General features: G+C 47.0%; 1 protein-coding gene across 1 annotated transcript in view; it reads left to right on the forward strand.

The window, feature by feature from the left end:
• Itpr1 (inositol 1,4,5-trisphosphate receptor type 1) overlaps positions 1-14997 on the forward strand; it is a 344324-nt gene that overhangs the window by 253785 nt on the left and 75542 nt on the right. Inside the window, exons 45-46 of the mRNA XM_052719669.1 lie at positions 9818-9998; positions 12105-12358. Coding sequence (XP_052575629.1) covers positions 9818-9998; positions 12105-12358 — 435 coding nt within the window. The remainder of the gene's footprint in view (positions 1-9817; positions 9999-12104; positions 12359-14997) is intronic.

Below are 14997 nucleotides of genomic sequence, written 5' to 3' on the forward strand. Positions count from 1 at the left end.
GTTGGAATTGCAGGATTGCAGTGTGCTATCATGCCTGCCCGGCCTAATTTTTTTTTTTTTTTTTGTTGGCTGAGATATTGGTGATGAATATGTATGAAACTATTCCTATTCTGATCTGCATGGTGATCTGCGTGCTATGCTGTGTAGATGGGGCAGAACTTCCCAGCAAGTGCTAGCTCCTGTGGGCACTGAGAGACAGATGAAGGAGAGAGCGGTTCAGCTTCCTGCTTCAGAAAAAGCGTGCATCTCAGAGAAGGGTGGACTTGGCTGCTAGATAAAAGATGCATTCTTTTCCTTTGAAAAGCATCATTAAAGGTCTGTTTTGGCCCTGACCCTGAAGACCAGGAACCTAGTGAATCCAAGTGAGGGTATCCTTGTCTTTACCCATTCTCTCAGGCATCAGAAGTCAGGGACAGGCCTGAACATGTCCTCTGTCCATTCTTGGTTGGCAGAGGAATTGAAAATGGGGGTACGTCTTTAAGCCATCAGAGGTGGCTCCACAGTTCAGATGAGGCAGAACTTGGTTTCTGAAAAATGGCATTGAGACGTTGATGATTTCCCGCGCACCCTTGGCTTGCTTTGTTGGTTCCTCCCTTCCCACGTGGAAGTTTATCTTATGTCTTAACTCATTCAAGCCTGAAACAGCCTCAGAAAACTTGGTGAAGTGAGAGCTACAGGTGTGTCGTTAAAGCTCATCAAACCTTGCAAAAAAAAAAAAAAAAGTGACCTTTTTTGTTTGTTTGTTTTGAGACAGGCATTAGCTATCCTGGAACTGTGTGTAGACAAGGCTGTCCTAGAGCCTGTAGATCTATACCTACCTCTGGCTCCTGAGTGCTGGGATTAAGGGCATGTGCCACCACACTCAGCTTAAAACTTGATTGTTTATATTGAGTTTTAATAACTTTTGCAAAGGGAAATATTCCCTTTTTATCTATCCATCTTGCAAATACTGGAGAAAAGTTCATGTAAAAGACTTAAGGGGCTAGAGAGATAGCTTAGCAGTTAAGGGAACGTGCTGTTCTTGAAGAGGACCCAAGTTTAGTTCCCAGGGGCCGCTGCAGGCACCTGCACTCATGTACCATACCTACACACAGGCACACATATACACATAATTAAAAATAATTTTTTTTTTAAAGAGAGAGAGAGACACTTAGGACTGACTAGGAAGGCAGGCCTAATGTCAGGCTTGTATTCTAGCTTTGGAGATAGTTCACTTTAAGAAGTAGAAGCTTATGTGTTTAGTTCTGTGTCTTCAGAAATCAGATCGGTTTCTATAGCTAGGAATAGTCTAGACTGGTTTTACTTTTATTTCCTACATTGTGACAGCTACTGGGTAATGCTATTTACCATGTTTTTGCTGTCAATTTGGAAGCTTTCTTAAGCTACCAATACCACATGGGATTGTCACTGAATGTTACTTGAATAGGAGATTTTGACCCTCACATACCACCCATGGATCCACCTATCCTATATCCAAGTGTCTTACCTTGACACAGGTATTAATTACTGTTAGATAATATGACCATGCATTTACATCAGGCTCAGTAGGAGTTAGATCATTTTTCACAGTTTTCTAACTGCCACCCTGATGGACCCCTAGCCTCCATGTGATGAAGACCAGGCAGGTGGTACAATCTCATTTTTTCAGATACAGAATCCTTAAGACACAAATGAGGTTGAACTACCTAAGACTACAGGATTGGCTAGTGAGGAGCCAAGGCCAAAATACTAATTTCTGAGCCCCAGTTCTCCAGGGCTGGTGTGTCTAACCAAGGGTAATGTTTTGCCTCATGGTTTCTGATCTTTGACTTGTGATCATTATCCTTGGTTTCTAAGACGAAGACTCAAGTCCTACAGCAGTTATTGTGTGACATTAGTTTGATGAGAGCTTATAAGCCCCAGCCCTGGCAAACTCTCAAATGCCAGAAAGGGACTATTTGGGAGTCAGAGTTAGCAAATATATTAAGCATCCTTGTTCCCTGTGGAGGTGCCATCCTTGATACCTTTCACAGTGATTCTTCCCCATGAGAGTGGTCTGTTTATGCCTCTTACGTAGTTGGAGAATAGCAGTGGATGGCTTATAAAAAGCTGCAAGGTATCCAGACTATGACAGACTCTTGTTCAGCAGAGATAAGTTTAACAAAGCAGTGGTTGAAGACTAGAGCGTCAGAAGCATGTCAGGCTAAGTGTGGGAGCTCCAAGTACTATGTATGACTTGCAAAGTTATGTAACTTCTTGGAAGCTCTGTTTCTTCATCTGTAGAGATAATAATGGCACCTACCCATGGGGTAGCTGAGGATGAATGGAGACAGCGTGTATCACATACTTGGGCAATGCCTGTCAAATTGGCATACTTCCATTGCTGTTGACTACTATATAACTTACAGAAAGGGTCCCCAGGAAGTGGTAAAATCTCAATTAATCACAGGTCCATAGCCATTGCCATTACTTTGTTCCATTGGGGAAGGCAGAAATTTAGTTAAGATGCCCCCCAAGTCCCAGAGCTAGTGGTAAAAGGAGTAAAGCAAAGAGGAAAGGTAGACACTTCATCAGCTCTTGGACACACCATCATTGGCTCACTGCTCAGCCACATTTCTCAAATTCTCGGACTTAGCCCAAGGACTTAATTCATTCTGCAGCAGATAAGTGAGCCATGCCGAGTATACAACGTCATGACTCTATCAGTCAGGGTCATGTCTTGTGAAGCAATCAAATAGGGGGAAATATCTCACTTTCTGGGTTTTCTCTGTGTCCAGTTTGAGTGTTTCTAGAAGGTGGCACCACAGGGTACAAATGTCTTTCTTTGGAGAAGGATCAAAGTCCCACCACCACCCTGGCCCTGGGCTGCTCCTATGAGGAGATCTTCTGGATCACAGGCATCTCCACTTCCTGGTATCCCCCTGTCCTGTAGCTGAGATGCCCACAGAGAGGCTCCTCCAAATTGAGCAGCCCAGGGCCTGGGCAGGTACAAGCAGATAGCTCACTTTCCAGGGAGTACCATGTAAAAGAGCCTGCCATTCTTCTGAGTTCTGAGCGCTGGAGCCTCCTTTTTTTTTTTTTTTGGTTTTTCGAGACAGGGTTTCTCTGTGTAGCTTTGCGCCTTTCCTGGATCTCGCGCTGTAGACCAGGCTGGCCTCGAACTCACAGAGATCCGCCTGGCTCTGCCTCCCGAGTGCTGGGATTAAAGGCGTGCGCCACCACGGCCCGGCTGGAGCCTCCTTTATGCCAAGGAAGACCTCTGCCTCCTATTCACTTATTTTCCTGGCTATGTGTCCAGGTTATAGGAAGGGCCTCTATCTGCTGTGATGGTTTTCTCCAAAACCTCAGGCCCATGTTTAATTAGGGATGTCACCTCTTATACTTAAAACAAAAGTTTCCAGCACACTCCAGATATCTCCCTGCTTTCTGTAGGGTGCTTCCACTCTCTGCTGGACCCTAACCTCAGGGTACCTCTTGTCATAAAATAAGCCAGGCTGCACTTGTTTGTAAGATCTCATGTGGAGGTCGCAGGTGGCCAACAGGCTAATTAAGCAGTGGTTTTATTTTCAAGATGGACCAGAATAGCAGGTAATGATATTATTCTTTTATTTGATTCCTGTCTCGTTCAGTTCATTAGCACCTATCACACTCAACACAAGATGGGAAAACTGTCCACAGGGCAGTGATCATAGAGAATAGGAGTGCCCGCTCGGACCCTCTCACCACAAGCTTTCGTGGTCCTGAAGAACTGAACTGAGCAATGTTGTTAATGTTTTCCTGCCTGGCCCACAGTCAGGACAAACTCTCTCACCTGCCAGTCCCACAGCCACTCAGACCCGACCAAGTAAACACAGAGACTTATATTGGTTACAAACTGTATGGCCGTGGCAGGCTTCTTGCTAACTGTTCTTACAGCTTAAATTAATCCATTTCTATTAATCTATACCTTGCCACGTGGCTTGTGGCTTACCAGTACTTTACATCTTCCTTGTCCTGATGGCGCCTGGCAGTGTCTCCCTCACCCAGTTTCTTGTTCTCTCAATTCTCCTCTCTGTTAGTCCCGCCTATACTTCCTGCCTGGCCACTGACCAATCAGTGATTTATTCATTGACCAATCAGCAACACATTTGACATACAGACCATCCCACAGCAGAGCAACATCTTAGTTGGGTTTCTATGGCTGTGATAAATACCATGACCAAGAACAACTTGGGGAGGAAAGGGTTTATTTCATCTTACACTTCCATGTCATAGTCTCTCACTGAGGGAAGTCAGGACAGGAACCTAGTGGCAGAAACCGAAGCAGAAGCCATGGAGGAATGTTCCATACTGGCTTGCTCTGTTTGCTTTCTTGTATACAACCCAGGACCAACTTCCCAGGGGTGGCACCACCCGCTAGGGGATAGGCCCTCCCACATCAATCAAGAAAATGACCCATAAGCTTGCTTCCAGGCCAACGTGATGGGGGCGTTTTCTCGGCTGAGTTTCCCTATTTGGTGACTCTAGCTTGGGTCAAGCTTGACAAGAAACTAACCAAGACAGGCAGTTAAGGAAACAAAGGACTTCTTTTGATGTTTACAAAATCCTTTGCCTATGTGAGCCTCAGTTTTCTCGTTTGTGTAATGTGAAGGGGGTAGCCAAATGGGTATCTTGTAAATGTTGTGAGTTAGTTCCAAGAGAGAGTTTGGGTGGTTCTGATACCATCTCAAAGGGATCCTTTATGCCTGCCTCTCTTATATAAGGTGTTTTCTCACAAGACAGTATATTCTCTTTTGTTTTGTTTTGTACCTTGGCTGATAATGGCTGTCCTCGTCCCTACCCCCACCCCACACCGCTGCCTGGAGATGGCTGGGGCCAGCAGCCACTTCCTTACCCTACCCCTGACCCCACTTCCTTCCCTTAAGCATGTCACGTGCAAACCTGCCATACCTCATGTGTCGCAGCTTGGCAGTGAGTGTCTGCCCCTCAACAAGCCCTGTTTCCTCTGTTTTTCCAGCCTCTGCTCATGTCTGCCCACCAAGGCTATCTTCCTGTTGGGCAAGAGGGAGAGAGTTTTCTGTGGCTCTGCCACAAGCCTCTGACCTCCCCTGACCCTAGTGCGCTTGTGTGCAATGTGCTGGGTTTATGAACGATGCTATCTGTCTTGGCGATCTCCTCAGAGACTGATGAGGCAGCATCTATGAAAAGGGTTTTGGCATTCAGTGTGATTTGGAGATAACAGAAGAAGGGTGAGGACAGGTCAGTGAAGGGCAGGCAGATGCCGTTCCCTTGGGTAACCAGGGATGTGCTGAAAGTGGCCCCATCTGTATACATTACCGAAGTTAGTTCCCTAGCATTCTGGAACCAAAACAGACTTGTCTCTTCAGTGTGGTACAATTTTTACACATGGTAATGTGTACAGATTTGAAGAATGGAAGTTGATTAGATTTTTTTTTTAACGTTTTTACACTTATTGCATGGCAACAGTAACAGATGACCACAAATCTAGAGGCCTTGGGTTACCAAATTCATTATCTCACAAGTTCAGCATGAGTCTTTCTAGGTTATAATTCAGGTGCCAGCAAGACCATGTTCCCAGATCGAGGCTCCAGGGACACTCACTCCCCTTACTGGCTGTTTGCAGCTCCTACAAGATGATTACACTTCTTTGCTAGGCTCCCAGCTTCCCCCTTCAAACACACAGCAATACCACTGCTCTCCCCCTACCTCCTGGCTGCCTTCCCCCATGATGAAGGACCCTAGTGACGACAGCGGGCACCTGTGGTGATCCGGGGTTGTCTTGTTGTTGACGGTTGGATGATTAGCAGTCATTCCATCTGCCGCATTCATGTCTAGTATAAGGTACAGTGCACATTGGCAGGATACGGGGATGAGGATGTGGATGTCTTCAGAAAGCCCCTTGTTTGCTACATCTGTGCAACTGCCACGCTGATCACTATACTTCCTTCACTCCAGAACATTCTCTTATTCCCTTTTATAGTACTTCCTATCACTACTCAGAGACAACCGCCATCTTGATTCCTATTGCCATCTAGTGTTTCTTGCCCAGGGCTAGATTTGTTTGCATCGAAGGGTTCCCTGACATCTGCCAGCTGGTATGGAGGGCAAGATTCAGAAAAAGTAAAATCTCCGTGTGACAGCTCTTGGCCTGGGGGAAGAGGCACTTCACTGAAATAGGTTCAGGGGAGAAAGTGGACATGAGGCCAGGTAGGACTAGTCTTTGGGGCTGTGGACCTGTTTGCTCTGGTCCTCAGCCCCACGTGGTGTGACAAAGCCATACCTTCTCTCCCTTCTTAGCACCATGGACAGGTTACCTCAGAAGGAGGTTTAATGAGATGAGCGAGCAGACCTGTGAGGCGTGAGAAGGGCCCAGTCTCTTAATGTCTGGATCTCACCAGGGAGAAGGCAAGTGAATGGCGCTAGCTGGCTCTGCCAGGTTGTCCCAGAGCTCTGAGTGGCTCCACATCTGTCCTCTCCACATGGTGCACCTCGTTGTGTGATAGAAGGCCCCACTTCTTCACTCTCTCTGCCGTCAGTATCACTTCCCTTCTTACAGAAGATGCCACCACTTCCTTTGAGAGGCCGGAAGTCGTCTTCCAGCTGTCTTTGTGTAGTTTGGTCTTTCTGAGAGCCTGAGCCTGTGCTCCGTTATGCCCTAAACCACTCCACCTGGCTGTTCTGCTGAGGTCACAGTCTTCCTAATTGTGTCTGGGGTGTGCTAACATATTTAACATGTGTTGTCTTTTGGGGTCCTGAGAATTAACACTCGTCAGGTCCTTGGTTAAGATGCTCTACAAAAGGGTTCTCCTCCTGGTACCTGGTGAAGAAGCCAGTGACCTTGACCGCCTGTGAGAGTGGTTCTGATCCTCTCTCTGGGACTTCAAGACCACCATACTGTCACTATACTCATTTTGCCGATGAGGAGAGCAAGACATCAGAGACCGTTATTTTCTAGGGTGACCCCGGTAGAGGAGCTAAAGCCAGGCAGTGGGCCTGGGCTGTGCACTCCATGTACAGTGGCAGCCCTTTCACCCGGGTAGAGCGGCGGGAGTGTGTGAGGGACCGGGGATTGAGACCCACACCTTGGAAGAGCTTCCCTCAAGGCACTGATTACACTTCTCCCCTTCGATAAGAAAATGCATAGCTGAAAGGGGACGGGCTGTGGGGGGGATACGCATCTCTCACCTTCTTCAGTCACTGTCTTTTTCTTGTTCTCTTCATAAAGCTGCTTCAGGTCCATGAGGAGCTGACCGAGGATTGGTATAAATAATGCAGAATAAACAGAGTGGCCAGTTGCAGACTTAACACAGAAGCCCTTGCCCTTCTCTCATTTCAGGAGAGCTTCCCTTACCCTGCAGGTATCAGCTGACATCGGCTGGGTTACCCCCCTGGATGCTGAGTGCTGTGGTTTGCAGCAGGCTAGCTGTGTGCCACCACTCACTGTTGGGGAAGACAGATGACAGGCTTCGTTTACTTATATATTTTCTTACTTGAAGTACTTTTTTTTTTTTCTCGAATAACCAGATTGTCCCCAAATACTTTTAAAGTTGCCCTGTGCTGGACTGGTAACTGCATGAATCGTCCTGAGGCCTTGCCTTCAAGTGAGTCCCAGTAGTCTCCCTTGAGCAGCCTCTCCTGTGAGCCTGAGTGTGGGAAGGTGTTATATGGCCTGTGTCCATGGGAAGGCCAGTCTCAGGAATTAAGCAGCTGTGGTTTGGTTCTTCATCCTCTCGTGGCTCATTTTATTTGTGGATGTGTTGGCTCCAGCTAGGGAGAACCATTAGAACTTGGTTTTTGATATTTAAGCAGTTTTTCAGAATTTATTTATTGGATAGCATTTATTTTTCTCAAGTTTGCTGAATGTAAGAAGGAAGCCACTGAGGGGAACTAGTCAAAAGAAGAAACAGAACATTAGGTTCATGACATTCTTCTGTCAGATGTCTGTGGAGTGCCTACTCTATGCTGAGCCTCATCAAGGTGCTGTGGAGGTGATTGCTGGTCACAGGGCTAAGACACCTGCCTTCACAGAGCTTATGCTTCTGCACAAGCCAGTGAGCAGGTGGACAGTAAACACAAGTGAGATTTCAGAGCATCTAGCTCCAGTGAGAACAGAACTGGGCCTTTGAAAAGAAGCAGTTGACCTGGGCTTTGTTTAGGGGTGCCTTCATTAAGAAAGGAAGTAACCCAAGTGGTGAGATCAAAAGATGAGGAGGGCCTAGCTATGGAAAGATCCAGCACTGGAATCGTCTGCCGCAGAGCTGTCTTCCAGGAGACCCTTGGATCTCGTTCCTCGGGACAAAAGGATAAGCCTTTAAGTGGTTACTGGGGGGGGGGGGGGGTACTTGAGTTACTGTTTCCTTTCCTCATCCAGTTTCATGGTGGGTGGTATTGGGTTCACTCCTGTTTCTCATTTACTTGACACATTGCCCAGCTCATGACAGGGTCACAGTAGCAGGTGGGCGACTGGATGACATAAGAAGAAACCAGAAAAGGATCAAAAGGCAGCAAAGGACAGTGGAGGACACTCCAGGTGTGAACTTCGTTGAAGAGGCAGGGTCTTAGAGGATTCAGTGACCACACGGTCCAGGGGGTAGAGATGGGGCTAGCCACTCAGGAATGCTTGGAAGGGAAAAGTCAGAATCCGAGAGTATACAAAGGAGAGGCCAATCCTGTATTGTATACAAGAATGAACCAGAAATCAAGAACAATGAACAAGACGAAAAGGACTCGAGCAAGAAAGTGCATGAGCACATTGGACAGATATTGGTCACGATGGTTTGTCAGTGGCCAGAAGAGCCAGGGTAACTGCAACCGCCTGGTAGCAGATGGGAACTCTGTGGCTCTGTGGGATGCTGAGTTGGGAATTGGGGGATATACATGTAAGAGCTAGGGGACTTTGGGACTGAAATAGTGCTTTCCAGCATTGGAAGCCTAAGGCTCCCCTGGGTGGGAACTTCCATCTTGCCAGAATCAGGTATGAAACAGACAGAAAGAACTCCTGAGAGGAGGAAGTACATTGTCTGGAGCTGTGTCTCATTCCTTTGGAAACGAACGTATTGTATTTTTATGTAAATAACTCACAACAGTGCGATTCTTGCAAGGGGGTGAAAACGAGCACTCGTAAATGAAGGAGAGACACCATATTGTGTTTTCCCATCAACAATATACACTATTGCTTGCGATGGGGCCAAAAACAAATGCACATCCGAGAGGCAGGCTACCTGGTAATTCGTCTAGCTACTCCTTCCTATCCTGCGAGGCCTTATTTGAAACTCACTTTTTTCTTGAAGATTTTTTGGTTGCTCCCACCCACTGTCACCCTCCTCTAAGTTCCTGTCATGCCATTGAATACCTTCCTGAGCACCTTTGACTCACACATCGCTGTCTGGCCTGTGGACTCCAGGTCATCCTTCCCTGTGAATAAGCCCTATGGAGCAGACGGCATGTTTCCGTTCGTTGTTTGTAGGGATGTGCCCAGGAGTACGGAGTCTTGGACGGATGACCTCGGTGCCGTGGTCACTAAAACCCCCTCTTGGTTGTTTGTGGAGTTGCCGTATGTGTTGGGGAGCCGTGAGGGGAGCGGTTCTTCGCTGGCTGAATCACAGCCTGGGGAGGCTGCTCCACGTTCAGCAGCTTTTTGGAAGGTCCCATGTTGAAAAGCTCAGGCCTTAAACCCCAGAGGATGACTATGTGGTGGTATTTAGCCCCCATCTAGTCCTCAGTCATTTGTAAGGCGAGTGACTGCCTAGGATCCCCATTTAATTGGGGGGGGGGTCTTAAATGCGTTCGTTTCACGGGCCTGTCAGGGTGTTGAGACTCTGTCCTTTCTCCACGGCAGCACTCCTTTTTCTGCCGGTTGACGGAAGATAAGAAATCAGAGAGGTTCTTCAAGGTCTTTTATGACCGAATGAAGGTGGCCCAGCAGGAGATCAAGGCAACAGTGACCGTGAACACCAGCGACTTGGGAAACAAAAAGAAAGACGATGAAGTGGACAGGGATGCCCCATCCCGGAAGAAAGGTAATAATGTTTGTGGGGTGGTGGGACCGGAGCCTGCCCAGGAGCCCTTTGTTCTGCTGCATGCTTTCCATGACTTCCAGAGATGCATTCTGACCAGGGCTTTTAGAAAAAAGCCACCACTCTGCTTATGATGTCTTCCTTCTAAGTCGCCAAGACAAAGCCCGACACCTGGGAAGGTCTTTCATGCTTAATCAGTTCATGAATATTCCTATATATGCACAGTTTTAATTTGTATGGGTTGTGTTAGCTACTTTTGTTATTTCTGTGGCAAAAGCAGCCTGAGGCAGAAGGGCCCTATTCTGGACCATGATTTGAGTTTGTAGTCCATCATGATGGGAGGGCAGGGCAGCCGGAGTGGGAAGCAGCCAGTCACATGGCACCCACAGCCAGCAAGCAGGGCAGGCTGAGTGCTGGTGCGAAGCATTTCTCCCTTTCAGTCAGTCCTCCACACCAGCCAAGGAAATGGTGCCACTCACATTCGGGACTCTTCTTCGTACATCAGTTATCCTAATCTAGAAACTCCCTCACAGACAAGCTCAAAGGTGTGTTTCCATGGCAACTCTAAATCCTCTCAAGTTGGCAGTCACAGTTAAGATCCATGAATAACTTTTTTACTGTGCTTTTCTGCTTATTGTTAGCGAAAGTTGAGGAAATACATAGATGTCAGGTGACCTCTCTTTATTTTTCCAAACTGTAAACTTTTCCTCTATAATCTCCCTGCAAAAAATGCCCTGGGGTGGGGTCGGGGTGGGGGCAGTGGAGGAGTGATAAACCCTAAGTTTAGGAGTCAAACAGCCTCGAGCAAATTAATTAACCACTCTGAGCTTTACTTCTCAAGGCTAGTACTAGAGATGTCAATCAAGTACCAGTTGACATTTGGAGAATGTCCCTTGCAGAGGATATAGGATGTTGAGCAATATTTGTGACCTCTGCCTGTTAGATGCCATTAGCACACCCGCACTCCCAACCAAAAATGTCTCCAGCATTTCCAATTAGCTGCTGGATACAGTTAAGACCCCCCCTCCAAAAAAAGACCACTCTATTCGAGAACCACTAGTGGAATAAAGAGGATAAACAAACAAACAAAAAGCTACTGAGTCCTGCAGAGTACTGAGTATGAACCAGGCATGCACTAATCAGTGTTCTGTTGCTGCTGTAACAAATACCTGAGGCATATAAACTTAGGACCAGGAAACGTCTGTCTGAGTAATTGAGGTCTCAGTCTGATTGCTTTGGGACCTGCCTCAGAGCAGCACATAACCAACAGAGCACATAGCAGAGGTTAAAACTAGTCCCCTCATGGCAGAGAACCAGAAGAAACCAGAAAAGACAAGAAAGTCACACAGTCCCCTCCAGGGACATGCCCTTCCTTCTAACCTGTGACCTCCCACCAAGCCCCAACGCTTACAGGTTCTATCAGTTCCCATACCACTGCGGACTGGGCCTAAGCCTTTAACACATGGGTCTTTGGAAGCCATTCCTAGATCCAGAGTGTAGCCAAGCATTGTTCAAAGTTCTTTACCTATCTGTGTCAGTTCATATAAAGCTCAAGTTATCCCTGTACTTAGATAAAATGATTATCTCTATTTTACAGATAAGGAAACTGAGGCACAGGTACAGTTGTAAACTACCCAGCCAGTGTCAGAACCCATGCAGTCTGTTCTCACATCTGTGATGCCACAGTCGTTTCATAGGGTCATTCAGACCAGATAAGATAATACACACAGATGCTTACTCATGGTTTCTTGGCATTTGGCAAGGGGTCAATCAGTTGTCCTTCAGTAACATTAATTGCTGTTGTGATTAGTATTACATCAAGTCTCCCAGGAGCCTTCTAGAAGTCATCAATGTACTCCTATTTTAGGGAGGAAGAAGCTGAGGTTCAGAGCCTTAGGTTATGAGGTCGGCAATTCCTGTACTAAAACTGTTGCTCTATAGCACAACACAAACCTGAATGACATCTCAAAAGCACTATCAAGTTGTTCTTGCCAATCTTACAGATCCCTAGCAAATGCAGAAACCTGGGTTTCTGACTGTCCTCCAGAGTATAGAAAATAGAACTTGTGTGGATGTAGCAGTATTGACTGTCACAAGTTTGCCTTTTAGCCAAAGAGCCTACAACACAGATAACAGAAGAGGTCCGGGATCAGCTCCTGGAAGCATCTGCTGCCACCAGGAAAGCCTTTACCACCTTTCGGAGGGAGGCCGACCCTGATGACCATTACCAGTCTGGGGAGGGCACCCAGGCTACGACCGACAAAACCAAGGATGACCTAGAGATGAGTGCGGTCATCACCATCATGCAGCCCATCCTGCGCTTCCTGCAGCTCCTGTGTGAAAACCACAACCGAGATCTACAGGTGAGAGACTGAGCTGGGCTGGCCCTGAGACCTAGAGAGAGACCAGGCTGTGGGGAATTAGAGACCTTCAAGAGAGTTCCTATGCAGAGGACCCAAATACCTACAGGTGCAAAGCCAGACTACGGGGACCCTGTGGCCTTCAGGAGAGGGCTCTGGGTTGGGGAATCTAACTTCTGCAGGTAAAAGCCTTGGGTTGGAGGACCCTAAGGTCTGTAAGTGATTGGTAGCACAGGAAGTCCCAACATTTGTAGGCGAGGTCCCTGGAGACCTCGACACCTATAGTTGGGAGTGTGAGGTAGATTGCACCATGGTGTCCCACTTCTCATGATTCAGCTCCTCCTACTTAGACCACCTTGTCTGAATTGAAGATCCAGCATTACTGATTTTCTGGTTGACTGATAATGAAAATATGAATGGATGATCTGTCCCTTCCTGTCTTCACAGTGTCCCCACAAGGTCAGACACAAAAGCCTCATTCATTAGGGATATTGAATCCATATGTAGTTAGTGTGCGTAAGTATCTGTGTGTGTATGTCTTATAGCCTGCCACTCTCTGCCACCAGTGCCAATAGATGTTCAGGTAATAATTGGAGAGATATAGACTATTAAGTATGTTATAGTTGTGTGCTGCATAGTGGACAGTATAGTGTTTGGGAGATTTTATATATATATATATATATATATATATATATATATATATATATATATATATATATATATATATATATAGAGAGAGAGAGAGAGAGAGAGAGAGAGAGAGAGAGAGAGAGAGAAGTGTGTAATACATGTTCTAGAAGTTTAGTAAGCTGGACTTGAACTTAGACATTTGGAGCTAGAGCTTATGATATTAACCAGACTCTCAGACAGAGACAAGGTATTATCTCCCTTGCAGTTTTCTTGTTACAAAGACTGTTTAGAAAGGGTGGAGGGTGTGCTCCAGAGATCCGCCTCTTTGTTCCCAATCTCTACCCAAGAGAAGCATCCTGGAGCATGTGGTCCTTGGTGTCCTGCCTGGCTTTCCTGTCAACTCTTGAACCTGGGGTGCCCGCCCCTCCTTGCTTGAGTGCTGTTAGGAGGGAAAGGAAAAGTGCATCTGCGCAGCTCTTCGATGGGATGTCTCTTCCTAAGCCAAACAAGTCTGCATTGATAGTTCTGTGTGCTTCAGTGGTGATGATGTGAGAGGAATTGGCACAGGCCAGATCTAGCAAGAGGAAGGTCCCACCTTTCAATGTTTACATTGCTGACTTTATCCACCAAGGGACTATGGCTGGACCCTTTGTTGTTGCCCCAGCCACCCTCCATTATAAAGAAAGGACATTGTTGAAGAGTGATACAGAACAACGAAATGAACTAGGAGAAGTCTTTAACATTAACACCTCTGATTGTTTTTATTTTTATCTAATTGGTCTAAAAACCCTGAACTTTGAAAAGTGTCTAGGTTCTAACGGGTCATCAGCTGGCTAATTGGGAACCAGACCTAAAAATGAAGGAACTCCACATAAGACCTACCATTGGCCATGTTGACCCATTGTATGTCAAGGTATACGTGGTAGTCAGTGGTCCACTTCAGATGTTGACATTCTGGGTGTGACCTTGTCACCATGTGGTGTGGGACTCTGGCTGACCCTTTACTTGCCTGTTGCTCAAGCTTTACTGCTTCAGACTTAGACACCTGAGGCCCAGATCCACTTGCTGAGACTTGACTCAAGTAAAACAAAGCGTTCCTTTCCCCAAAGCTCCAGGGCCTGGGTATTGTCTCTTTGGCGGTTATCCCTCCGTCTCATGGTGATGTCAGTTGTCCCTCTGTCTCCCTTCCAACCTGCCTCATTCATTGGTCATGGGGGAGATCGACTAAGGGAAGAGTGAGTGATCCCTAGGAATCTAGGTCCAGGCAGCTCAGCGGTAGCATCTTTGTGACTAGGGGTCCCGCTGTGCTGCTAAGCATAGGGATCAGTACTCTGTACTGTTCTTCCGTATGGTGTCGCTGGCCACCACCAACTTTAGGCTCCACAGGAGAAATGGGTGGCAGCAGCTCATATGCATGTGTGGTCCTACGTCGCTTATACTGGAGAACACCTGTTCAGCACCCAGCACTAATGGTGACTAGACTTCACTCATCCCTCAGATGAGCCACTAGTGCCAACCAGAGATTGCAGTACAACGTGCTAAGTGCTGTAAGGGTCTGCACATCTAAGATTTGCCGAGTCCCCAGCCCACCAACTGAGGCTGCCCTGAGTAGAACCCTCCCTGCATGTCACGGGACAGTGCTGATAGGTGGGTTCTGAGCTGGCTTCTTGTTTCATGGACTTGACTGTCTTCCACCTTCCTCTCTCCCTCCTTCTCCCCCAGGCCTGTGTTCCTTGAGTGGGAGAACAGAACCAGGCTTTAACTGCACAAATTCACTATTTCTTACTGGAAGTCTTCAGAATTATAGGCCTACACTTTTTCTTTTCATATAACTCTCCCTCCACCTTATGCCCTAAGGATCCCTGGGGAGAAGTAGCTTTTAATGAGGTCCTTATACTGCTCTGGGGGGAAACAGCGTGTGTGTGTGTGTGTGTGTGTGTGTGTGTGTGTGTGTGTGTGTGTGTGTGTGTGTGTGTTGTGTGCACGCACGCGCGCACAGCACATATTCACAT

The sequence above is a fragment of the Peromyscus californicus genome, unplaced genomic scaffold (genome assembly GCF_007827085.1).
Source record: "Peromyscus californicus insignis strain IS unplaced genomic scaffold, ASM782708v3 Scaffold_6__1_contigs__length_162567912, whole genome shotgun sequence".
In the NCBI taxonomy this organism is placed as follows: domain Eukaryota; kingdom Metazoa; phylum Chordata; class Mammalia; order Rodentia; family Cricetidae; genus Peromyscus; species Peromyscus californicus.